General features: G+C 42.2%; 1 protein-coding gene across 1 annotated transcript; it reads left to right on the top strand.

Annotated features, from left to right (window-relative positions):
- Positions 1 to 9,329: 9,329 nt before the first annotated feature.
- On the top strand, positions 9,330 to 23,783 carry tlcd4b (TLC domain containing 4b). Its single transcript, XM_010731526.3, has 7 exons — positions 9,330 to 9,751; positions 12,681 to 12,833; positions 14,786 to 14,875; positions 18,437 to 18,495; positions 18,859 to 18,953; positions 19,047 to 19,120; positions 19,194 to 23,783. The coding sequence occupies exons 2-7, from the start codon at positions 12,688 to 12,690 to the stop codon at positions 19,540 to 19,542; spliced, it is 813 nt and encodes a 270-aa protein (XP_010729828.3). The 5' UTR covers positions 9,330 to 9,751; positions 12,681 to 12,687; the 3' UTR covers positions 19,543 to 23,783.
- Positions 23,784 to 25,287: the final 1,504 nt, after the last annotated feature.

Below are 25,287 nucleotides of genomic sequence, written 5' to 3'. Positions count from 1 at the left end.
CTCTGCTTACCAGTTTGAGTCTAACTGCTTTACATTAGTACCAAATAAATATTATGTAATGTGGCATAAAGCTACATGTTAGGACTCAGCCTTGCAGGGGATGGATGGGTTCTGTCCGGAGGGGATTTTGGAAGTTTTAATATTATTTGCTCACTCTTTCTGCTCCACTTTCTAATAAATGCAGGCCGTTGTTCAGACTTGTGTACTGATGTAACGGCCGTTGAATGAAAAGGAAAGCTCACTAACCCTCTCTGGGCCCTCTGAAGTACGGTTAGTGGAAGACAGCATCAAGTATGCCATCTTGTGTTCATTATCAGAACAACAAGTTCAACTATTGATGGAAAATTGCAGTCACTAATCACACTGTGTTCTCATCACGTCTTAATGTGTGATTACTGCACACTCACACTGCTGTTCTAAGGGACTGTGTGAAAATGATTAGGCGGGGAAGTTGTTGTGTGAAAAGTGTAATCTCATTTTTGTTTTTGTTGTGTCGTTTTTTTTTTCTTTTCTTTTGAGATTCATCATAAAAAAAGAAGTCAAAACAGTTACATGACAAAGATGCATGGCTTCTCTGTGTGCCGTGATATTTCTGCATGCACATTTTCAGTTAACCCACCTGCAACCAAAACACCAGCTTTCTTTATTTCTATCACTTTGCATGTGAAACCAAACTCCCTCATGCATAAAACATAAGCTTACCAGTAGCACTTCACTCAGTTTAAGCCCACAGAGTGGCTGGAATCATTTTAAATTTTAACTTGTAACGTGCATATTATGAAAATGTATTGATCTGTTAAGACATAAATGTTCAAATCTGAGTAAATCTTGCTGCTTTTCCTTTTATATCAGTTATTTGCAGTTAAAAGAGTAATAAATCTACTTAATAAACATGTTCTATTGTTCTAAGAAGTTGTTGGGAGTGTTGTTTTCCTGAATAAATAATGCAGAGGATGGCCTTTTTAAAACGTGAGACGTAACGTTCAGCCTCTCTTCACACGTCAGTTAGTATACTAATGTTAAACTCAAGCTTTCTTATTATCCTCTACAGATTTTAAAATGTTTCTAATTTTTTTTATAATAGAAGTTATAAATGTATCTTAAAGCTCAAATACTGTGCATGCAAAAATAATCAGCTGGCACATACAGAGTCCCCGCTGGGCATCTGCTCCTCAGGTTCAACTGGAATATCAATGGATCCCCTATTTGACTAATTATAAAGCACTCTATATCACTCATGCACCGTAGTGTAGCAGCACTGTGACTTTCAGGATTCCTTGGACCAAGAAAGAATCTATTCAGCCTGTTAAACACCTTTACATTTTATTTTTAAATATTTTAGGGACATGCTGTAATTCTAACATAATATCTGGGAGGATGAGTGCTGCAGTTGACATCTAAACCTTGGAAATAAAAAAAGAACATGATGCCTTGCCCTAATTTACCTATACAAATACTATCAAATCATCCCTCCACTTGAGCCAAATAACCTTCATGTACATGTACATGCTCTGAACAGCAAAGGCCAGCAGGAATTACACACATCAGCTATTGTAGCAGAATGTTCAGTCTCAAAATGCTGTTAAATGTAGTATCATATGTTACATTGCATGGTGTAAAAAACACAAAGACTTCCCCCAGTGCTGAAAAACAACAATTCAACTTAAGACCGATTTAAAATGCATGCTTATTTGTTTGAATAATAGCTGTTTTGGACTCAGTACCTGCAATAAAGTACTAATTAGTCTCCTCCTGAGATAATTAAATATTTTGTGCCTTGGTAAGTTCAAACATTACTCACTGGGCCCAAGGGAGGTTAATAATTACTGTAATTGACTAAAGACGGCAGCATAATGATTTATTCTGCCAAGTGTTTTCTTGGGATTAAAGCTCATGTTATTGTTAAATAAACGCTCCGTTCTAAAGTCTGCTCATGAAGCGCAGAGGAAGAACACAGCATTAATATATTAATGCAATACATGCATATGATTTGCAGTATACTCTCACACTGATGAAGATGCATAGATGTGTGTACATACAGGAATATGTCTGTGTATACGTGGAGTGTGTATGCACATTGTGAATGTCTGGTCACCTGAGGGCACCTACTGACATATAGTCATGCTAATATTAATATGGAACAAATATATATCACATATACAGCTAATTCAACATTAGACTAAAATATTCTGCTGTGGGCATTTCATGGAGTGTTTGAACATGTTGGTCTTCCCTGATGGTTCCCTGTTTTCTCATTCTGCAGAGTATTCAGCCATGTCAAATGTAGTTCTCAGTGAACCTTCACCACTTCTCTTTTTTTTTCTGCTGATGGTTTATACGTGCCTTCCAGATAATTTCATTATCCTTTGTGGCCTTCTCTCTGTGCCTGATTGTGTTTTATAGGTTATCTGAGAAAAGATCCAATCAAGACTCCAAATGCCCCTGACCCCAGGGGCAGAGCTGCTGACATTTCCTGTGCGTCTGGAGCTCCGTCTCATGACTATTCCAGTGAAAAAAAATATGGTGACTGCCGCTCTGCTTTTGCCCATATGTCCATTTCTACTAAGGCAAAGGAGCAAAGACTTATGATTTAACCCTGTTACATCAGAGGCAGAATTAAAATCATGTGAATGAGTAAGTTCACAGCAGGTTAGAGGGTCATACGCACAGTTTTTATACAGAGACTATTTTTTAACTCTGGAAATTCTGAGGTTGTGAGTTCAGTCCCACAAACATAACTCACAATCCCATGAAATATTTTGCAAACTAAATATATTCTCAGGACTTTTCATATTGTATTTTTTTTGTTTTTAGTTTTACTTTGTCCTGTAAAAACAAAAAACCTTGTAAAGCAGTCACATTTTAATTAAGCCCACTAATCTAGTCTTGAAATAATGTACGAGTCTATAAAATAGGTTTTTAAATGTAGAAAGTATAGTCTGCTTCCCCCTAAACTGACCAGTCACTAGCTGGCAACTGTCAGCATCTTTCCAGCACCTTTCATTAGCAAGTAGCTAGCTAAGTCATGAAGCTAATTTTTAGCAATAAATACTGTAAATAAATAAATATCAATATCATGCTAAAGGACTAAATGTCCCAGGCTTAGCATCTGTATCTGCTGATGTGATGAGCTATGTAAATAAAGAAACAGCATTGTTTTTGTATTCCGTTTATCTTACATAAGTATGTACCATAGACTGTATAAAACATGGACGTCTCCCACAGGGTGCTGAAGAGCTGCTGTGAAGCTCACTGTGGTGGCTCCCCCTAATTCCTGAGGCAAGCTGAATGAAGCCTGGGTGCCCAAACAAGCCACCTGTGGCAAGTAACTGTCAATCAAAGCATCCACACTGTTAATTCTGCATAACTTTAATATCATTTAAACAGGTGAGTTGTATATAAATTCACCCTCAGTACAGTTGTCATAGAGACCAAAAATGTACTGCTTAACTGGACAAATAGAGGTAATTTATGCTTTTTTGTTTTCATTTCTTTTTTTCTATTTGATAGGACAGGTAAAGACAGAGAGAGGAAAGCAGACAGAGATACAGGGATGACACGCAGCAAAGGACCACAGGCCTGAGTCGAAGCCAGATCACTGCAGCAAGGACCAAGTCTTTCACACATGCGGTGCACGCTCTACCAGTGGAGCCACCAGAAAGCCCCATATCATTTGTATTTTCAAACTGTACGTATCTCTCCTAATGTGACAAGGCAAAAGGCAGAGGAGAGGTGATGAATGTAACTCCCTTTCAGACAACAAGTTTCACTTCAGTTGCTGGAGCAGAAGACGGTCTTAGAGGTATTGGCTTATCTTTCTACTGTAGCAAGAAAGGTAGCCTGGAATACTAACATTTGCAGTTTACATTAGAGGAAACATTGTTTAATCCAGTCCTTACATTTTTCATTTTCTTGTGTTTTTGGTGTAGAAAGAAACTGCCTTCTCTCTGACATTTTGACCCCGATGACTTCAGCTCTTAAACATAAAAACCACATTACTGTATACTTTTCAAGTGATGTGGATACGCGAGACTCTGTGGGGGGGTTGTTCACTGAATCTCTTCCTCCTCAAAATGAAGGATCAAACAGATCTGCTCCATATTCTTGCTGTTTTAACTTTATATGTGTGTGTGTATATGCATGTGCGTGTGTGTGCGCAGGTGTGTGTGTGTGTATTTGTGCGCTCAGCATATGGGCATCCACTGCAGGGCTAGTGTAAACCAATTACCTCTTTGTCCTGGGCTACAAGCCAACCACCTTTCTCCTTCCAGCAAATGCCCTCAAGGTTGAAAAAAAAAATCACTTCACACAGACTATGCTTCTTCTAAACAGAACCAACAGGGATGGCACTGACCCAAAGACTCAGCCGGCCTGCAGTTTTCTACACTGCCCTGCTGTGGCCTGCCCTTCGTTCTGTCTTACACCTTGATGAGAGCGGACCTGTGGCCTGCAGTGAGATTAAGCAGCCTGCTGTATTAAATTACTCTGCTAATATAATAAACAGTGTCGTTGTTGTCCTCATTATCATCATCATTACAGGTTAATTACAGTAAGCCATCAGGGACACGAAATTTCCATGCTTGAAAATGTAAATTAAGGATTTGTTTAGTGAATCTGACTAAATTAATTAAATCAATCGGGTAACAAAGGTTTGATAAACTCTTCGGAAAGTTCAGCAGAAAGATCTTCTGGTTTGTTAATTATTAACATTTTCCAGGTTCAAGGTTCAGCTTTATTGTCATTATACAACGACAAATCTTCTAACAAATATTTAAATAAAAACAGCAATGAAATAGAACAAAGTATATACATGCAGCACCAATTGAAGGAACATATATATAGATATATATATATATATATATATATATATATATATATACACACACACACACATACAACATACAGCATACATACATATGTATACACACACACACACTAGTAATATATATACTATAATACTATATATATATATAATATATATATATATATATTATAATATAATATATATATAGGGAGAGAGAGAGAGAGATAGATAGATAGATAGATAGATAGATAGATAGATAGATAGATAGATAGATAGATAGATAGATAGATAGATAGATGTATACAGAATATGTTAAGTATGTGTATTACATGTGTATTTACAGTGGAGTGTGGAGGATGAGGATGAATTGAGCAGTCTCATAGCCTGAGGACATAAGCTCTCTGTAGTCAGGTGGTGTGCAGTGGTTACTTCCGTATTGCTTGCCAGATGGCAGCAGGGTGAACAAGTTGTGACCTGTGAGGGTGTTGTCTTTTAGTATCCTTTAGGCTTTGCCCAAGCACATCACTGATAACACTGATGTTCGGTAGATGGACTCCAGTGATGATCTGGCTGAGTTGCAGAGCTTCTGTCCCATGCCAATTTGTAATGTGTCCAGTCAGAATGCTTTCTATTGTTCCTCTGTAAATATCAACAAGAACTTGGGACAAGATTTTTTTAATTCAAATATTCATTTATTGATTTTTTAGTGACATAACAAAATCAAGAGGTAACATTTCAAGTGTTAATACAGTGTCAGACATAACAAGAAATACTAATAATAAAAATAAACAGAACAAAAAATAAAAGTCCAGCATGTTACTTAAACAGATAAATAAAAGTTAGTAAACAAGTAGTAAACAATCAGCTACTCTGGAATAAAAATGAAAATCAATTCCTCAACATGTGCGAAAAATGGTTTTATTAAACTTTGCAAGTGAACAGTGTATCATGCACCTAATTTCACTCCAACTCCAACTTTACAAACTGAAAAATGTCCCTGATCCAAGAGGAGCAACAGGGCGGCACAGGAGTCAAACCCCCCAAAAAAGCCACACATGCCGTTTGATCAAACTGAGTCTTTGTACAAATAAATTGATTTGAATATCTGCGTCCTGCGTAGTGGAATTTTGCGTTCTTAAATTTCCTTAAGATGTTTTTGTTGTTTCTTGTTTCATGAGTTTGTCAGACCAAAGAAGAAAGTGTTATTAACCACCCAGCCAAATTTGAATGATTAAAAATATCAACAAGTTTATGAAATGAATGAATTATAAAAATGAATTCTCAGCTCCAAGACTGTGGGGGCATGTCCTATGAATATGCTGAAGCCAGGCCCACATGTTGGAGCAGTCGGGCAGCCATTTTGAAGCGACTGAAACGTGTCAGATGGGTTCAGAATTTGACATGACTAACTTTGAAACACTCTGAGTGAGATGAATTCATCTCTATCTCTCTGCTAGGGGTGCAGGGGTATGCTCAGGGTGGCCTCAGCGTGTCATCGAGCCACCCTTTAAGGACCGCCCACAAAATCCTGGACTGAAAACTGACGAAAAACTGTTTGAACTTCTAACTCCACATTTCAGTAATATATTGTTCAAAGTCTTTTCACATGTTTTCAGCAACTATTTTCAACATATTTAATGTGTTTTTACACTGAAACTGAACTGAACTGTTCACATGCTCCACCTTAGTTCCACTGATGTAGACAGGGGTGGGTGTCTTCTTCTATTCTGTAACTGCATGGAAATTTGGATTCAAAATACAGTAAAGTCATCTTCACCAATTTCACACTGAAACCTTCCTTCACTTTCAAATACACACATAACAGTATTGTAAGGACCACAAAAATGTATGGAATCATATGGAAGAAAATTCATGTAACATTATGAACTTCCAGAAACAGTTTGACATTGACGTTTTTAAAAATACACTTACACTAGCTACAGCCAGCAGCTGTTTAGCTTAGCTTAGCATGACTAAGCAAGGCTGGATCAGGAAAACAGTAAGCCTGGGTCAGTCCAAAGGTAACAAATTTGCCATCAGCACCTTTAAAACACAGATTATGTGCTGTTTATTTAAAGATATGCTGTCTGGCCAAGAAATAGTCCGGAAAATAACCCCTGTAAAACCAGCATCATTTTTAGACTGTGTTTAAACAGATCAGACATAAACTATTCATTAGTGAGCGTCAGTGGTGCTGGATTTTGTTCCTTTTGCACAGAGCCATGCTAGCTCCAGTCTTTAATCTATGCTGAGATAAGATAATCTTCAATTACTTGGCTCCAACTTCACATGATATGAGAGTAGTATTGATCTTCCCATCTAACCTTTGGCAAGAAATTGAATAGGCAAATTTCCCAAAGCGAACTGTTTCTTGAACACCCATTTTATGGAGTCAGATTATCCAAATTCAAAAACCACATTTTTCCTTTGAAGTACAGAACAGATTCCAGGAACTCTGCAATCCGATGCACCAAGGAAATGACAGATAACACACCAACCTCTGCTTGCATGCTTCCCTCTCTCATATAATCTGGCATTATTTGAATGAATTATTATTTTCCCCCAACCTCTTTATTTCAGTGTGATTGGCGTATGATCTGCTCTAATTAGCAGCTGATGTTTGGCGAATCTGCGAGGCTCATCATTGTTAGAGAAAGGATTTGATTCATCCTGTCCAGTAACTCTCCTTCAATCGACACAAATATCATTTCTGCATCCCTGTGCACTCTCTCACACACTCACTCTCACAGAGTCAGTTTTATTTCCTCTCTGCTGCACCGGAAAGGGAATATTAAACTAATTAGAATTTTCACATTAAAATATAATTCTCTTTAAATTTGCATTGGATCGTATTACAATCTAATTTTAATAGTGCTTTCTGGTAGTAATCGACCCATAATGCCTATGATGTCTCCTACAGCATGTTCGTTTCCAAGGTTGTACGTTGCATAAGCTTCATCCTCTCGGTCAACGTGCACCTCATTTTTCAGCTCCACTCTTGTTTCTGCCTTACACATGTCTTTAATAGAACTTACAATCCAGTTCTCACTCTCTCTTTGAAACAGAGTGATTCATTTTCAATGCAATTCAATAATAAAAAAAAAAAGACACTTTTATAGCTATCTTTTAAATGTTTCTCTATTTTAACCTTTTACTGGGCTCTTGGAGTCACACAATGCAAGCCCAAAGCTAACCACCAAACATGCAAAAAAGCTGCTAGAGATTTCTATGCAGGTCAGTACGTGTGTGTGTCTGGTGGAACCAGACAGACAACCTTGACTCAACCTATCACTCTGCAAAGTGACACAGAAGTTGCCAGAACAAAGAGACAAGAACAGTCCACTCCAGAATAAAAAGGACTTATTAGTGGAATGGCTCCTGGGGTCAGCCTGGTCAGTATTCTGACAATGCAGTGTCTACAGTCAGGGTGTGAATTTGAATCCTGTGGCCTCACTGTGTGAAGGTCACACACAACGTCATGTGTTTTACCCCAGGTGTGCCCATTTCCTCCTGCAGCACATACCAAAGTCTATTGGTTACCTGTTAGGCGAGATCCACCCTCATGCCTACATGTGCCTACAGGACAAATACAATGACCTCTTCACTGTGCTGCAGATCTCTGTGCTTTCTGTGTGCCTACCCTGTGTGCTGCAGGTTGAGCTGGTTTCATTGTTATTTAAAGGTGTCATTGGTGCATGACAAACATTCTCTGTATATAAGAAAGAAAATAAAGAAAATCAAGTATTAAAGGTATAAATAGGTAAACGGCATCTTGAAATGACTTATTACAACACTCCAACACAGAGAAATACTCATTAATATGCAACAGGGAAAAGCAGAAAATCCTCTCATCAGAGAAGATTTTGGTCGACTAATCGGTTAAGCCTACTGACTAATCTTTCAGCTTTATTACATTTTTAAAGGTATGACGTACACTATAAGACTTTAGGATTATATATGTATGTACATACACATTGGTCATTCACTTTAAAGTTGTTGCACATTATTTAACTGTAAATTTGATCTTTTATATACCTTTAATATATATATAGTTTATACATATATATAATGTTCTTAATAGATGGTTACTTGTTTACATATGTTGTTTTTGTTTGTCTGTATACTGGAGTATTGTAACAAAAATAATTTCCCCCTGGGATTAATAAAGTATTTCTGTTTCTGATTCTGATTATATATATCTATATATATATATATATATATATATATATAATATATATAATATATATATATATATATATATATATTGGTTAGCCATTGGTTAATAATATGATAATATAATATAATATAATAATCAGACACTGGACACTGGGCTAACAACTGGAGTTGTGTAATCAAGACCACAATGAGACTTTGATAAATATATATAACTCTGGTTATTTCCATAGGGAAATATGTGTGTGGAAACAACAGTAGTCGTTTCTAGTGAAGGACTACAGTTCACAGCAGCCCTGGCGTGGACCTTTAAGTCTCACTACCTGTCTCGCTCTAACCTCTCATTAATCATGTTGCATTGTGGTCTTTGTTCCTCGTGGGTGTAGCCTCGGCCGCGGGGGGGCGTGTACGTGTCGACGTCACCCGTTAGTCCTGACTGTCAACGCCAAAATAAAAACGAGTAAAAAAAAAACTTTTCTGTCGAATTCATAACGCCAAACACATGGCAGAGGGCGAGCGCGGCGGCGAGGAAAGAGCGTTTTCTCCGGGCTGGAATGGTCGTCGGGACACGGCATTGTTCGCATAGCAGAGCGGGGGGCTCTCCTCTCCTCTCCGGGCTTTCTCTCTTTCTTTCCCGGGGTCGCACAGCTCAGGCCAGCGGGGCTGTATCACTTTAGCCGACTTGCTAGCTAACGTCAAGTTGTAAGAAAGTGGTGAGGACGGCGGCTGAACGGGAGCCTATCCGCCTACACAGACCTATGCGACGGGGAACAGGTAACCGAGCTCTCCCTACTGCTTCCACCGCATGAAATATAACGGAGCTGTGTTTATCTTACCTCACAGTGTCGATATTATTATTTCTGACCGTACAAACCTGCAACAGCTCCGTGTGTGTCCTGGCTTGTCGGTGGCAGCAGCAGCATACGTAGCAGTCCGCTCAGTGTTTAGCACCAACTTTCCTCCAGAAAACCTTCAGAAAACCTTCGGCTAACGTATTGGCCGCTGCTTGTTCCAACTCGTCCAACACCTGCGTGGGTTGTATTGTTAAACTGTGTTTCCACTGGTGATCATGTGGCCAATAGTCACGGTATGTGAGTGTGTGCTGTGCTTTAACGTCACCGCCGATATGATGACAATAAGCCGTGTCAAGGAGGTGTTTAGTTTGAATATACTTTGGTTGCTATTGTGCCTCGTGCACAATGGGTCCAAACCGAAGGAGGGAGCGTCCACTCACCGCGGGCTGCATCCAGACACCTCGGTCATCTTTAACCGGCTGTGATCGCCGGTTATCTATCAGTATTCATGTCCTGACCCGTGCTGCCTGCAGGGATTGGTGTGATTGTGCCTTAAGAGCAGCTCCAGCCACTGGGTCTTGTGTAGCAATGCGGTACACAAGAGGCCGGTTTGGATTTCCAAAGGAACGGGGAGGAGGAGGGGGGGATTGAACCGCTATTATTTGTGTTTGGTCGATATGTCACGGGGTCACGGTTTGCTGACAGCAGCAGGATAGTCTGGCAGAACAAGGTCAAACGTGGACGGACGGACGGACGGAGGAGCACTTCTCTTGTCCCCCGGTCTGTCAAACTGCAGTGAGTGAGGAGGCTGTGTGCTGCCCCTTCTTCTCCTCCTCCTCCTTCCCATGGGGCTGTGTGAACCAGCCTTGTCAGGTGAAGAATGCCAATGAATTATTCAGGCACATGCTGCATGTGATCAACGTGGCCCAGGAATGTGCATAGCTGCTTCTCAGGAGACAATAAGAGCTTCTCAGCGTGGCGTGGTTTGGCTCCACCAAGAAGAATCGGCTGCCTCAGCGTCCCTGTTGAACATGGCAGCTTTCTGCTGAATGGAGCGTCGTATAGCTGAGCGGAGTCGGAGCTGCACTTCTTTCCAGCTGCTTTGATTTGTGGCTAAACGTGTGTGTGTGTTTGAAGGTTGTCATCCCGTCTATTTTGAAGTTTATTCTGCGAATGTTTCTAGAGCTTCGGTGGAAAACCGTTGTGGAGGCGGCCTCTGAGCAAAGCTGTAATCTTCATGGCACTCTTTTAAATTGATGGCTTTCGCTTGTGTCTCGAGGTGCTCGTTGTGTTCTTCGTTTGTCTGCTTGTGTTTCACAGAACAGCCTGCGTGCATGACACCAGACATTTAAGCAAAAATAGACCATACATGCTTAAAGTGTCATGTGCTTCCCACAGGCTCATGAGTTGAGTTGTTTGCAACACATAAGGCTACAATATATTAGTTTCTTAATAACCTTAACCTTGCACAATCGTAATCATCAGCTCTCCTGGAATGAGTGGTTTTAAATGGCTCGCATCATTTCTCTGGTTTAATCAGAGTTCCGGTGTGTTTATGAGGCCAGAGAGCGAACCACAGCAGACGCAGTGTGTTGGAACAGCTGAGATGAAAGGTCACGTTGAGGATGTACACTTGGCAGCCAGTCTCTCCTCTGAACTTTGTCGCCTCTGTTTTTATTCTAGTGGGTTACTTGTAATTATAGTTGTAATCGGTGGAAAGGTTGAAGCCAGATGATCATAATTAAAAATAAATAAATAAATAAAAATAGGAACCTAAAGCACTCACAAGTCACGAGTGATGTGAGGGTTTTTACTCCTCATTCCAAGTTTAGGACTACAAATTGCTAGCATTACTGTGCCCGCTCTCTGGAACAAGGCCGGTAAGTTGTTGATGCTCCGGCCTGACCCTGAGACATCTGAGATCAGGACAGAGTCTGAATTTCGAACATAAGCAGCTCAGAAAAGCAATAAGATTACAGTCGGAGCTGTAACATCATTTTGCTGACATGCTTCTGTTTCAGTCCAGCGCCACTGACAGCCTGTGATTTGAAAGAGACTGGCTTCTGGTTTGTTGACCTGAGTGAGAGTAAACACACTCTTCAGTCAGTGTGTACACAGTGTGTGCATGTGTGTACAGTCAGTGTACATGGCTACACCCAGGGCCGGCGTTGGCTCTCATTAGTTTAAGTCTTTATTGCTCCACCATCAGCAGCTAATACTACCAACACGGCTAACACTTAAATCAGGGTGTCACGTGTCTAATTTACACATTTAAAGCTAGTTGTGGGGAAAATAAAGAGCATTGTTGGAGCCTTAAAGTTGTGACATGAGCTGAACCCATTGCTACATCTAGACAATCCTCTTTTTTCCTCCATGCTCAGCCTTTGTTTTCTTCTCTGGGATTTCTACTGTGTCCTCAACAACTCGCTGTAATCCTGTTGCAAAATATGCATAATAAAGAGGCTCCTTTATTCTAAAGGCTGAGCTACAAACTGTATTCACAATGCACAGTAACTTTTTTTTTTTTTTTTTTTCTGTTTTTGCCACTCATTTTTCCCTCCATGGCCCTGAACTCTAGTTGCCTCTCTTGTACCTTTCCATCTTCTCTTCCTCCTCTATGAACTGCCCTGCTTGTCTAAAGCTCTCATGTCACTTCTATTAGACAGTCCATGTCTTCAGCTTCTATTTTTTCCCTCCTCCCTCCTTGTTCTTCTTTGTGGACTGGATGAGCCACACAGGATGCTGCTTCACCCTCTCACCACCGCCTGCCGCCTCAGTTTCTCCTCTGGCGTTGGCCGGGATGACTGACAGTCATCGATTGAACCTGTCCATGTGTATCACCCTCTCTGTGTCCTGCCCCCCCTCCCCTCCCTGTCCTGTCTCCCCCTCTCCCCCCCTGTTGTGTCTAGGTGAGTGATGGAGACGAGAGAGTTGACCGTGTTAGCTGGCAGCTTTGTGGGTTTCCAGCTCCTCTTCTCGGTGGCCAGCCCGCGGCTCTCCTCCGCCATCACACCAGGTTATGGACGGCTGCCTTCCACCAAGCTCACAGAGTGGAACTCCAGGTGTGTAACATGAACCCACTACTCCCAGAACCTGACCTGTAAGTGCTCTGGCAGGTACCCCGTGGAAACCAAAGCTGTACTTCTTTTTCCCTTGCAGGCTCTGAACCTAACTGGCATCTTTCACTATCACTCTCTACAGAAGGTTATCATGTATGATTGGTTGCATCGCAATAAAGATATGCTCTCTCATCATCAGTGAGAGGTCAGCTATCCTGACTCTGTATTGAGGTGACAAAATCCACCTTTCAGCAGCTCCAAAGCTCACGTATCACATTCTATCTGTTTAATTCAGACAAAACTCTGAGTGCAAAAACGGCACTTTATTATTTTCTTGGAGGTTATGTGTTGGATGGTTTCCTGGCTGGGAGCAACCAGTGGAGACTCCAGGAGTCAGTTCAGTTTCAGCAAAAAAATAGTCAAAAACATAACCTCAGATGTTGTTTTTACCCTTTTTGTATATATTAAAAAAAACTAGATATAATGTCGGAACTTGTTAGCTTTTAAAGGTTAGTTGGTGAAGTTTGTTACCTTCAGACAGAGCCAGATGTTTCTCTGAAAACATGACTGTGATGGTGAATATAAAGGTCTTGGTGTTTGGGGTTGAAGCTCTGAAGCAAAATGAGATGTTGCACTTATCAAACAATATCTGAAAATGTCCACAGCAGTACTTGAACACACATTTTCTTCTCTGATATTGAAGTTGAGTTAAAGTTCATCCACCAGCACTTTGTTTGTTGCACTTAAAAGTTTCTTTCACGCGTACATGTGCACAGAAATTCAATACTACGTGGAATCAGGTACAGTCCTGTAGACCTGCTGAGAATACCTAGAATAGTGTTGTATAACACTGCAGAGTTGCAGCATCCTGATAAATCTGACCTCTGTTAAGCAAATAGCAGAGTTTATGGCGATGCACCTCTGTGGACCTCAACAACTACAGCTGTGATGTGACCGACTGACAGAGCAGAGAAGTTTCGAGTTTCAAGCAGAAACCTCAGGGGTGAAGTTCAGAGGCCAGTCATCTGTGGTTGCATAACATCACTCACTCTCAGTTATTGGCTGTTTCTCTCTCTCTCTCTTGCTGTCTGCCTGATAATCCTTCCTTCACACAGCTAGCCATTCTGTCCAGATTTGAAAGTACGGGGTGTGCTGACCAAGAAACAGCCCAAAACAAGTCAAAGTTCAGCCACTGACGCTTCATTCCAGAGTTGGCCTACTGTTGCATAACAGCCAGCTCTCAGTGTGTTGTTTATGTAACCACAACTTAAGTGCATGGAGAGGAAGGAGAAAGCATTTCCAAAAACAGTAGTATTGAACTCTGATGCATAAACGTGAAGCCTGCAGTTAATATCCATTTCTTCATCTGTCCACCTCATTTAGTTTATTTATTTTCTACTGTCTCCCTTCTTTTTTAAACTCTTTTACAAATTTGGAACTCAGAGAGTGGCCACAGGATTCATAACGCAGATGGCAATATTTTAACAACTTCCTATAGCCAAGTTCCTCCATGGCTGTTCCATTTTTAGACTGCGTTTTTTAGACCGTCTGATTCAGCTGTAATAACGGACTGGTCATCTCACACGGTTGCTGATCTGTTGAGTCAGTCTTCTGACCGGGGCTCGGGCCAGCAGGAGCGTCCTGTGGACCTCAGATGCTGCATGGTGACAGAGGGAGGAACTGTTATTCTGCTAGACGACAGATAAGGACCACTGGACCTCTGGAGTATCTCTTTAGGAGCCTAGATAACCACTTCAAAGGTCATGGGTGTGCTGTGACAGGCCTGTTTAAAAAGCAGACACTGATGTGGACACTGGGGATAACACAGATGTAATTATATCTGTATGCAAAGATGAGAAGTCAGCAGAGACTCCTGATTTGAATGACAATCCCTGACTATAAACTCCCATTAGTCTGTCCTCATGTTTACTAATTGTGTGTGTGTGTCTCTCCAGGTTGGTGTCAACTGTCCACGCCCTGATTGTAGGGTTGTTCTGTCTGTACATCCTGTGGTTCGACGATGCGGTCAACGCCAACCCTGTCTGGTAAGAGAAGCAGAGAGAAAAGCTAATTCATCACACTGCATCATTATGACATAAGGCAGGAGATTGGGTGATGCACAAATAAATCTGACCCCATGAAACACAAAAGCAGGAATGATGAAAAAGACAAAAACACAGGCGCCTTGTCATTTTGGCAGGCAACAAAAAAAGAGGTGAAAAAAGTAGCGCGAATGCTTCAGGTGCTTTCAGGAGAAACCTGTCTCCTCACATCTTCCTTTTCAGACCGTCAGTCGTGTCTAACTCTCAGGGGAAGGGAGGTAACTCATGAAGGGATGGAGACGGGAGGTGGGCGGGTAATGAAGGATTGTCAGGGTTGGTAGTTAATACCTTTTTGGAGAGATGATGGCGGTGTTCCCTTCATCAGAATGAAAGCAGGACGGGGGGAGGACGGATCTAATGTGTCAGCGGAGTCTCCAGAGAGTTGTAGATTCAGTGGATTTAGCCTTTGATTATTGTCTTTACTGTCTTCTCTCTGTCTCTCTCTGTGCTACTGCTGACTGGCTTATATGCATCAGTGAATCTTGAAAAAGAGAAATGGTCATTTTGCTCCCCATTTCTTTTTCCTTTGCAATATCTTGTGTCTTTTTAAAACATTTCTGTCTTTTACACAACCCTCTCTCCTTCCTCTTCTCCTTCTTTCTCTGTCCTGTTTTCACTTCCTCTCTGACTCTCCAGCAAACAGAATCCAACAAACAAGGCTCCTTTTCATAGCAAACAGCAGCCTATTCCCCCCACCCCTGCTCTCGCTCTCGCTCTCTCTCGCTCTCTCTCACCCCCCCACCAGCCCTCCATGAGCCTCCTTCTGCCTCTAGCTGTCCGTTGCACCCCACGTCTCTCGCTGTCGAATCAATGCAGCACACCTCCCCTCGCTCTTATTGTCTCTGTGTCAGCCCCGGCCAGCATCACTGATGGACCGAAAAAGGGGAGAGAAAAAAAAAGTGGGGGTGGTGGGTCAAAAGAGAGTGAAGCAGCGAGCTCCCTCTCTCCTCCCTCATAGCAATCTGCTACCTGTTCAGGTGCTTCGTCTCTTAGCCCTTCACCTAAAACTTCTTTGTCTGCACGTACGTTTTTTTTAATCCACTGTTTTTTTCTGTCACATAATTGCCTCAGCTCTCACGAGGAAAAGGTGAATTCTTTGTAGAAATAGTTTTGCACATTGACGCAACCTGAGCTTTGCTATGTCTGTTTATTTCCTCATCTTATCCCCTTCACCCACCAGCACCTAAACACAATCCCCAGCAGTATCCTAAAGCCTTAAAGCTCATCGAGTTGCAACACCGGTGTGGCACAAGCATAAACCCTCCAGTCAATCTGATTTTGTATTACAGCATCAATAAGACCGAGCTTTGGAGGCTCGGAATGTTCCTATCAATTACTCATGCTTCTAACATTCAAATAAAGAACTGATACAGCTAAGTTAATATTAACTTCACATCAAGTTTTATTTTTATTTTAGCCAGTTTAGTAACATTTAAAATTCACAATGCATTCAGATTAAAGGTCCAGTGTGTAGGATTTAATTGCAACACCATCGCTTTACTCTCTCCGGTGTCCCTGAAACATCAGAAACACCACAGGCCTGTCAGTGGGTCAGTGTTTCGTTTGTCTGTTCTGACTGTTGAAACATGGTGGAGTCCGTGCACATCTGGAGAAACCAATCAAACTCAAACATGTACGCACTACAAGACTTGAGCAGATGTCATAACACACTACAGGATTTTAAGATTATCGTACCAGAGGGAGGAATGCACCACCATGATCTTGCGTGATCTCTTGGGGTCTCATGATGTAAATAAAATGGAGACTTACGTGGTGCCACAGCTTGCTGTAGTATTGCTTTGCAGCGAGTCAGAAGGCTAAATGAGTGGCCGTGGCCATCACGGCTTCTTCAGAGTGAACTGGATGTGACACAACAGTAGTATGCTAGCTAACATTAGCTTCACGGGCCTCAAATTTGTCCCGTTGCTTGGCAACACATCTGACTCTCCGTCTCCTTGATGTCTCCCGCATTGGCTGTTGTGGTGCACCTAGAAAATCCAGTTGTAGTCATCCGGATTTTAAATCCTAAATTTTAAACATTTGACATTATCAGGGTGGCCCTGACGAGTCTGCAGACAGGTGCGGAGGTTTAAGACCGGATCTGTAAACCAGCTGACATAGACAGAACGTCAGCATCGAGCACAATCAGGGAACCAGATGAGGAGTGAAACCACAAACACAATGATTCTTCTTTTTAGGTTATTTCACTAATAAAAACATAGTTATGAACATGATATTCACTTTCTGCCCCTAAATCTGACACACTGGACTTTTTTTTTTTTTGTTTTTAAAAAAGGTGTTTTTTGTTTTTAGGCTGTATGCTTTTTTCAACCTCAAGTTACGTGCCACTTAAGAGCAGCTCTGTTCGTGTGAGCGCTCACACGAGGCCCTTGGATTCAAGGTCATTGGAGCACTTCCTGTAAAAAGGCTTCACATCTCTTTTTTTTAAGGCCAAATTCCACTCAGTTACATCGAGAGAGGAGCGTGGGTTCAATGTACATTTAATGAACTGAAGCTGGATCACACTGATGTGATTATCAGGAAGCCTTTGGACTTTGAACTGGGCGTTATCCAGGCTCATATTTGCTCACTGAATTTGTGTCTAAGTGCTGTGGTAAAGCGATACAAGTGATCAGTTAACAGGAGAAGCACGCTCTTGTGAAACAGACTTTAGATTAGATACATAATCTGAGATCTAACAGTAACAGTGTAACTGCACTGAGAGATGACAGATTTGAGTTCTGTATGAAGTTACTCATTCCAGGCTCCTGATGTACGGACAGATGAGTTTATTACACATGCATATGCATACACATCCAGTAAGCATATTTTCATAGCACTCATGTGGACTCGGTCAAAGTGCTGAAGTCTTCAGGACAGAAGTTAAAGGATAAAAGGCCGGGGTCATCCGGTGGGTAAGGTGAGCCGGCATACAGCAGGTGTGTGTGCGTCAGGCGCACTGAGTGTGTATGTTTATACAGTATGTGTGTTGTGGGGTTGCGTTACACAAGCGTTCAGCCAGTCTTTGGCGATACGATACTTGTGACTGATACCAGGATCGGATGTCTATTGAAGCAGAGACACCTTCATTGTTATTTTGAACAGATGTTATTTGCAAAGACACCTAACGGTCATCAGAGCACATCACGGCTCTATGAACTGAACTGAACTTCACATTACTGTTCATTCACACACACAAAATAACATATACAGAGATTATGTTAACATAAGTATTGTCATTAATCAAGTCCAAGAGTATCACAGCAAGCTTATCAGCATATCAACCCTGGACGACCTCTCTATGTGCTTCATGGACAGTGAGTTGGTAACATTAAATAGTTTCCTCATGTTCTCTTTATAAAAATAGAATATCGATCAGAGGAGCACAGCGTGAGTTAAGCAGCTTCTTGTTTCCTGCCTTGTTTATGTTGAAGGCTGCAGCTTTGTTCAAAGAGACTTTTTTTTTTTTTTTTACAATGATCCAACTTCTCTGCTGTTCCACAGGGGTGACCCCGGCCTCGTCAAACTGAATGTAGCCATAACCTGTGGTTACCTTCTCTACGGTGAGCTGCTTTTTTTTTTCTTCTCTCTCTCCTGTTGATCATTGCTTCTGGTTCAGTCAGTCAGTGTGTGGTGTAAACAGAAAAAGCAAAAGGAAGCAACTTGACTATAGAAACAACTTGTCATTCACAGCAACATCTGGCAATCTGGATTTTGATATGTTAATATACAGATGTGTTGATAAATACACTGACAGATGTATTTAATAAGTCAGAACACTGTGAGTCAGAAAGTGTCATAGCTGTACACTCAAACTGAAGGTTATGATCACAGTGAATATTTTACAGCTCTTTGCTCTTTGCTGTGTAAAGACAGTAGTTGTGTATGTATCAGTTTTCTGAGCAGCCTGTCTCCCTGTCCTGCAGACCTCGTGCTGCTCGCATGTAACTGGAGCACTATGGGTGACAGCTTTTTCGTTTGTCACCACTTGGCGGCGCTCTATGCATACGGATATGTGCTGGTGAGTGTCACTCTTCAACGCCCAGAGTGTGTGAACTTGGTAGACACTTCCTGTATGGTGATGTGTTTGTCTCTTTTCGTCTGGTCACTGCAGACACGCGGCGTGCTTCCCTACTTTGCCAACTTTCGTCTCATCTCGGAGTTGTCCACGCCGTTTGTGAACCAAAGGTGAGTCAGCATGACGAGTGAACCATTATTAACCCCTTGTTTGATCTTCCTCTGACATGTCTTTACCCTCCAGGTGGTTCTTTGAGGCATTAAAATACGACCGCTCACACCGGCTGGTGGTGTTGAACGGCGTCGCCATGGCGGTGGTGTTCTTCCTGGTGCGCATCGCTGTCATGCCATCTTACTGGGCCAGTGTATTCGCCACCTTTGGAACTCCAGACTTTGAGCGGCTGGGCTTGGGCGCCCAGGTGGCCTGGATCACCTCCTGCATCGCCCTGGATATCTTAAACACTGTCTGGATGTATAAGATCACCCGCGGCTGCTACAAGGTCATAACCGGGAGAGGAGGACGAAAGGTCAAGGAAGGAAATGAGGCACCGTCTTCCCCAGACAAGAAGCACGTCAACAACCACACAGACTAAAGAGATGTAGAGGAAAGGACATGTAGACACAGACATGCGCAGGGAGGGAGGCTGGACATGCAAGAACCTCACAGCCTCAGCATCCCTCCCACCCCCACCCTCAAATCCCCCCAGTCTCAGCCCTCAATCTCCTTGCCGGCTGGTGGACCGGGGCTAAAAGTCCTCAGGTTCTGACCCCGGCACGGGACAAGGACACCGCTCTTTGACTCACTCAAGCACCAGCCTTTTTGCAGCCTCAGTGTTTTCACTGATGGGTAAGTATCCTGCTGGGTGATCGCTTTCGGTTGCAGACGACAAGGTAGAGCTCACAAGCACACTTTTAACTCTGTCTGTCCGTCGCCTCTTTCGGCCCCTACCGCCATCCCTCTCTCATCTCCCCTCAGTCTACTCTCATGCTCAACTTCAGCCAAAGCCCAATCCTCTGAAGTGCCTGTGAAAGACAGGAAAGCAATAATTGTGGAGGACTAAGATCTTAAAAGTCTAACAGAGCTTAGACCCTTCAGAAGACCACCATCTCTCGCTCGCTATTGCTCCTGAGCGGCCCGGGGGCTCCCCCGGTCATCCATACTCCGTCCACACTCGAGGAGACGTGGCCCAGAGAGTGACGCTCTCCCATCAGACACACACAGTGTTTGTGAATCTATAGGGCTCTTGTCTTAAACTTATCAGACCTCACAAAAGAGACAGACAAAACACCATAATGCCTCTTCTACAGTATCACCTGCTGTGGCCTCCTTGTAACAATTGGAGCCTGCCTAGATCACCAGCCATGCCCCTCCAGTCTCCTCACAATTTGGATTCTATATTAAAAAACAAACTGAGAATATGCATGCAGGAGAGAGAGAGAGACTCTCCAACATCCCCAACAGGATGATTTAGCCTTTTCAGTATTCATTGTTTGCTTCACCGTACTTTTTTTTTACTTTTTGTCTGATTTGAGTCACAGCATCATGTCTAATTCAGATGACATCCATCGCAACCCTCTGCCTCACTGGATCCTCCACCATCCAGCTTAAATGTTTTTGGTTAATGGTTTTGTTCTACCTCTCCCCTGCCTTACAAAGACTCCCCCCGTCATGAGATAATCAACATTTGTGTTTGATTTCTGCTGTAAAGATTTTAAAACGTTATCTGTGGCGATATCACTGAATCAGAGGGACTTCATCTCACCACACTGCGTCCGTCAGTGTGTCTTTCTAGTGAACCCCCTCCAGAGGCTTTTTAGACTTCCATTTATGTCCTAACTGAGGAAATGACCAGAACAAGTTTCCGCTCTCACACTCGGTGTGTGTGTGTGTGTGTGTGTGTGTGTGTGAACCTTTTCTGCTCTGTTCTTCAGCAGAACACAGCGTACAAGCTCTCCACTGTATCTGGCGTCACGGAGCTCTTTTCTTTTGCAACCATACGAATGTGAGCAATATGACAGTCTCCAAGGTTTCTGATTTAATGTGCGACAGCAAACAGGCCGTCACTGTCGAAAGCAGTGTGGCAATCTGCATGTTTTTAGTTTTCTGTATAAAGTTGTCATCTCTATAGAGCATGGTACGATCGACATATTTCTGTGATGCCTTAGTGAATAGTCGAGATAGATGAGTAACATCTAAATATTAAATGCATTAATCTGATGCTTAAAAGGGGTTTGTCTTCCAAAACAGGTAGATACTGAATGCATGTGTGTTTGATTCCTTTCTCCTCCCTGCATGTCTGTATAGTATAAACACACACAGTAGCTACGTACTGCTAGCTTCTGCACGCTGTATGGAGAACTCACTAGCCATCGCCACATCTTCTGTATGCCAGTTTTACAAGTTCACCCATCCTGCTGCCGGCAGACGATAACCACATAGCTGATGTCCTGACAGACAGAGATAGAGGAGGAAGTTTCAGATGTGACTTTTGTCATACAGCCGTAAATTTGCAAAGGACAATGTCACACGTTTACTGCACCGACATAACACTCCTGTAACATTGTTTCTTTTCTTTCTTTCTTTTTTAACGGATGCAGCAGAACCAGATTTTTGCTACATTTCCACCCAAATGTAGCGCAAGAGAATGTGGGTGCACGTTTCCATTGACTACAGTTACACTAATGTTAGCAGTTACATCAAGCAACAGGTTTTTTTAGCATTTTCAGCCAAATGTCTCCTAGAACAGGTGGCTGGATGGAAATGCCCTTATTGCTTTTTTTTTTTTTTTTTCTTACCCACATGTTCTTCCTTCTTCTCAGAATCTGGTGCCTACATTACCCATAATGCAACTCGACCACCAACAGTTGTGTTGGAGATTCAGGTGTGTTTAGCTAGTAGTGGCTAACGTAGCTTCGGGCTAGCTACAAATGGCTGTTAGCTCCACGAGCCGAGAGTCATTGTCAAACTTGTAGTCTTCAGCCCCTAATTGACGCTGACTCGAGTGACATCACTTGAGGCAAATCATCAGACTTCATGCAGTGCCCTCTGGAGGCACAGAGGGCTTTATACACTTTTTTTTTTTTTTTTTCCCCAAGACGTGCAGACAGACTTTGAAAAAGTGTCTTTGTATCTCCAGTTTGACGGTTGGTTCTAATAGTCTGAGAATGTGTGGCGGTGTTTTCACTGTGGAACTATAAAGCACACTCCCTGTGGAGCAATAACTCAGCGATCTCCTGTATTTGTGTCTGTCACCACAGAGGAGGGGCTACAGTATCTTGTGCCTTTACACAAACAGTAGATGTGATGCAGCCAGATCTGGATTAGCATGACCTTTCTAATCTAACACCCAGTGATTATCTCCTCTGTATTCCATATGTATACTCTGTATATATTTTTATAATCTGCCTGCACAATGATTAATCCGGCCAAGTATTATAATCCAAAGCTGATCCCTCTCTCTCGGGGAGCCTGTTTTGTGTTGATTTTTGTGCTCTCCTGAAAAACAGGGGTATGTCTCTATGAATGTTGCGAAGGCTTCTTTAGTGGCATTAAGATGAGCTCAGTGTCCGAGGTGACGAGGATGGAAATCAAACTCTATTTTTTGACATAAGCTCTTTTAAGATATACAGGCAGTCGACGGAAAAGCCTAAAATCTCATTTCTGCGGCCTCCTGAACTCAAAGCTGTGAATAGTTGTGGAATGAAACTGTAATGGCGTTCAGTCACGACACTGTGACGAGTAGACTACAGCGTGGGAGACTCCCTGAGAGCAGCAGCGATGCTGACACTCTCGCTGCAGCAGCAGTTTGGAGTTTAGAGTGAGACCGACGTGACGCAGGTCTCGTGCACAAAGTAAAACTACACATGGAAGAAGAAGTAGAGTATGTTGGGAGGTTGTCTGGACAGGACAGACAGATTTTTGTATTTGTCAGGGTTTTCTACAGAATCTATTTGAAGAGCAGATGTTTGTGCTGTCTCACACACCCTGGGGCTGTCTGAAAATCCAGAATGAATTAATGATTGATGAATCTGATGAGGCTGCTATTGTAAGGTCATGATCTGTATTGTATCAGGTTAGAACAACCACATTGCCTTTGTTTCTTTGGGGAGGCCAACGTTCATTATATAATATAATGAATATACTTAAATACATAGAATAAAGGTATATACACATCTGTATATATCTGTCCAAGTATTGAAAGCAGACGTACACTGTACTAATGAGACCTCTGCTCTGATCATATTTAGTGCTTGATTTTGGATGACGTGCCGTCATCTTAGGTACACTCTACCACGGCTGTGTCAGATTCTGGTACTTCAGCGTATTCTGTCGGTCCTCTCGAGGTTCCGTGTGGTACTCGGGCATCTGGTGTTTTTGCCCCATTTCTGTTCTGAAATACTTGATTTAAAGTGAAATCTTTGGTGTTCAATGAAATGGAATGGATTGAATGTCGGGGTCACAGTGATGACAACATTAGTGGAATGTTTAAGAATGACTGGAAAACAAACTGATAATCAAAAGATGTGCTTTTTTCTTTGTGTTTCTTCGAATGACTCGCCAGTGTGGCTTCTGTTTCTTCCCTTTGTCGATTTTTATTTTGTCTTTTAATGCAATGCAATTTTCTTGTTTATGATCTGTCTCTGTGTTCTGGAAATTTTAATGTGAAACGGCTCACACTACACACAGGCCTTAGGGTCCTCGTCTGTGCATTACCTTGTGACTCGGATTGTTGTCGTCTACAATGACCACTACTAATGATCATGTAACTGTAGTGCTGAAAGCTGAGACTTACTTGAAAGTGTTGCTCTTCAATAAAGTTGAAGACAAGAGAAACTTTGTTGTCCTTTTTTTTCTATTTAAATGTTGCCCTCCTCATCATGGGAATGACCTGCTGTGTTCAGTGTAAAGCGTCCAGACAGCAGCAGACTGAACTGTACAGTCATTCGTCAGCTGTGGGCTGGTACTCTACCCAGGCAAGCCAAGACCAGCTACTGGTAGTTGGCACCAGTCCTCTGTTTTTTTTTTGTTTTTTTTCTTCTTCTTCTTTTAATTGTGTGTAAATGATGGAGCTCTTCAACAAAAAAGGAAATGTCAAGTACAGACTGAGAGCTTCCAAACGAGATGAAAGGGTGAAACGACAGGATTGAGTGAACAAGGCATATGAAGGAGTATGAAACAAGAAAGAAAGGGGCAGTAGGTCTGATTGAAACCATCTTGTGTGTGTGCGTGTGTGTGTTGTGCGTGTGTGTGCACAAATCGGTCAAGGGGCTTGGTCAGAGACCGTGTCTGAGGAGCTTTACCAAACATGGTCACATAACAGAGACTCAATGAGAATTTCCTCTTGCTACTACAGGACACATTCATGGTGTAGACTTGGCTGTCGAGCTGCACAGTATGAATATCATCACCTGTATATGTGGTGCTCACACAGAAACACGCAGCCTGTCGTCACCTGATTCAACACAACTACGATCACATTACAAAGCCAGAGAAGAATGCTGGGTGAACGTGTGCGTTTCTGCTGTTTTCATGGTGTGGACTCTCCTTCCTCCATGTTTACCTTCTGTCAGCAGTGTTTGGAAGATGTTCAGACTTAATAAATTCATGTCTATAAATGTCAAGTCTCCTCTTTCCCTCGCATGAAGCTCTGATATCGGTGTTTTGGGTTTATTCCTTGCGAGTCACTATATTGAGAAAAATATAGTTGTGTAAAAATAAACAGATTATAGGGTTCTGCCTAGGAATTCATCCTGAAGACCTTTCCCAGACTGGAGGAAACAAAACATCAACATTCCAGACTTCGGAGAGGCTATAAACAGAGCTGATTTTACAAGGTACTTATTGGCCCAGAGCTGATTGAAATTACTTTTACACCAACTTGTTAACAAGTATCACCACCTACCTCAGCCAGAGATGTCACGAGGCTGCCCCAGCCTGCGAGGAAGGGCTGAGCGTAAGACGTGAAAAACAGCTGAAAGCAGGACAGTTCACACTTCCTGCTGCATTAGCACTGCTCAGCGTTGAGGGCTTAGTGAGATTTAGCACATTTCAGGTAGTTCTGAAGAGAGAAGGCTAGATTTTGTGAAGAAGTTGTACATTTGCTCGCTGCAGTGAAGTCAAGATGAAAGAATTCCGTGTACGCACTGAATGAAGTTGTAATCACTGAGTTAATATCAGTTCTAGTTAAAAGTGCTGAAAGGAGTTGAAGCTTCAAACAGTGAAAAAGGTTGAAATGTGAATGGGAGTTAAGGTGATAAATTGAAGTGGAAATCCTGAAAGTGGCAGCACAAATGAATAAAGTGAGAGACAATGTCAGTTAAAGTGTCAGCTGAAGTGA

This window comes from Larimichthys crocea, chromosome XII, assembly GCF_000972845.2.
Source record: "Larimichthys crocea isolate SSNF chromosome XII, L_crocea_2.0, whole genome shotgun sequence".
In the NCBI taxonomy this organism is placed as follows: Eukaryota; Metazoa; Chordata; class Actinopteri; family Sciaenidae; genus Larimichthys; species Larimichthys crocea.
The sequence above is the reverse complement of the archived record's forward strand: the minus strand, read 5'-3'. Positions and strand labels throughout refer to the sequence as shown.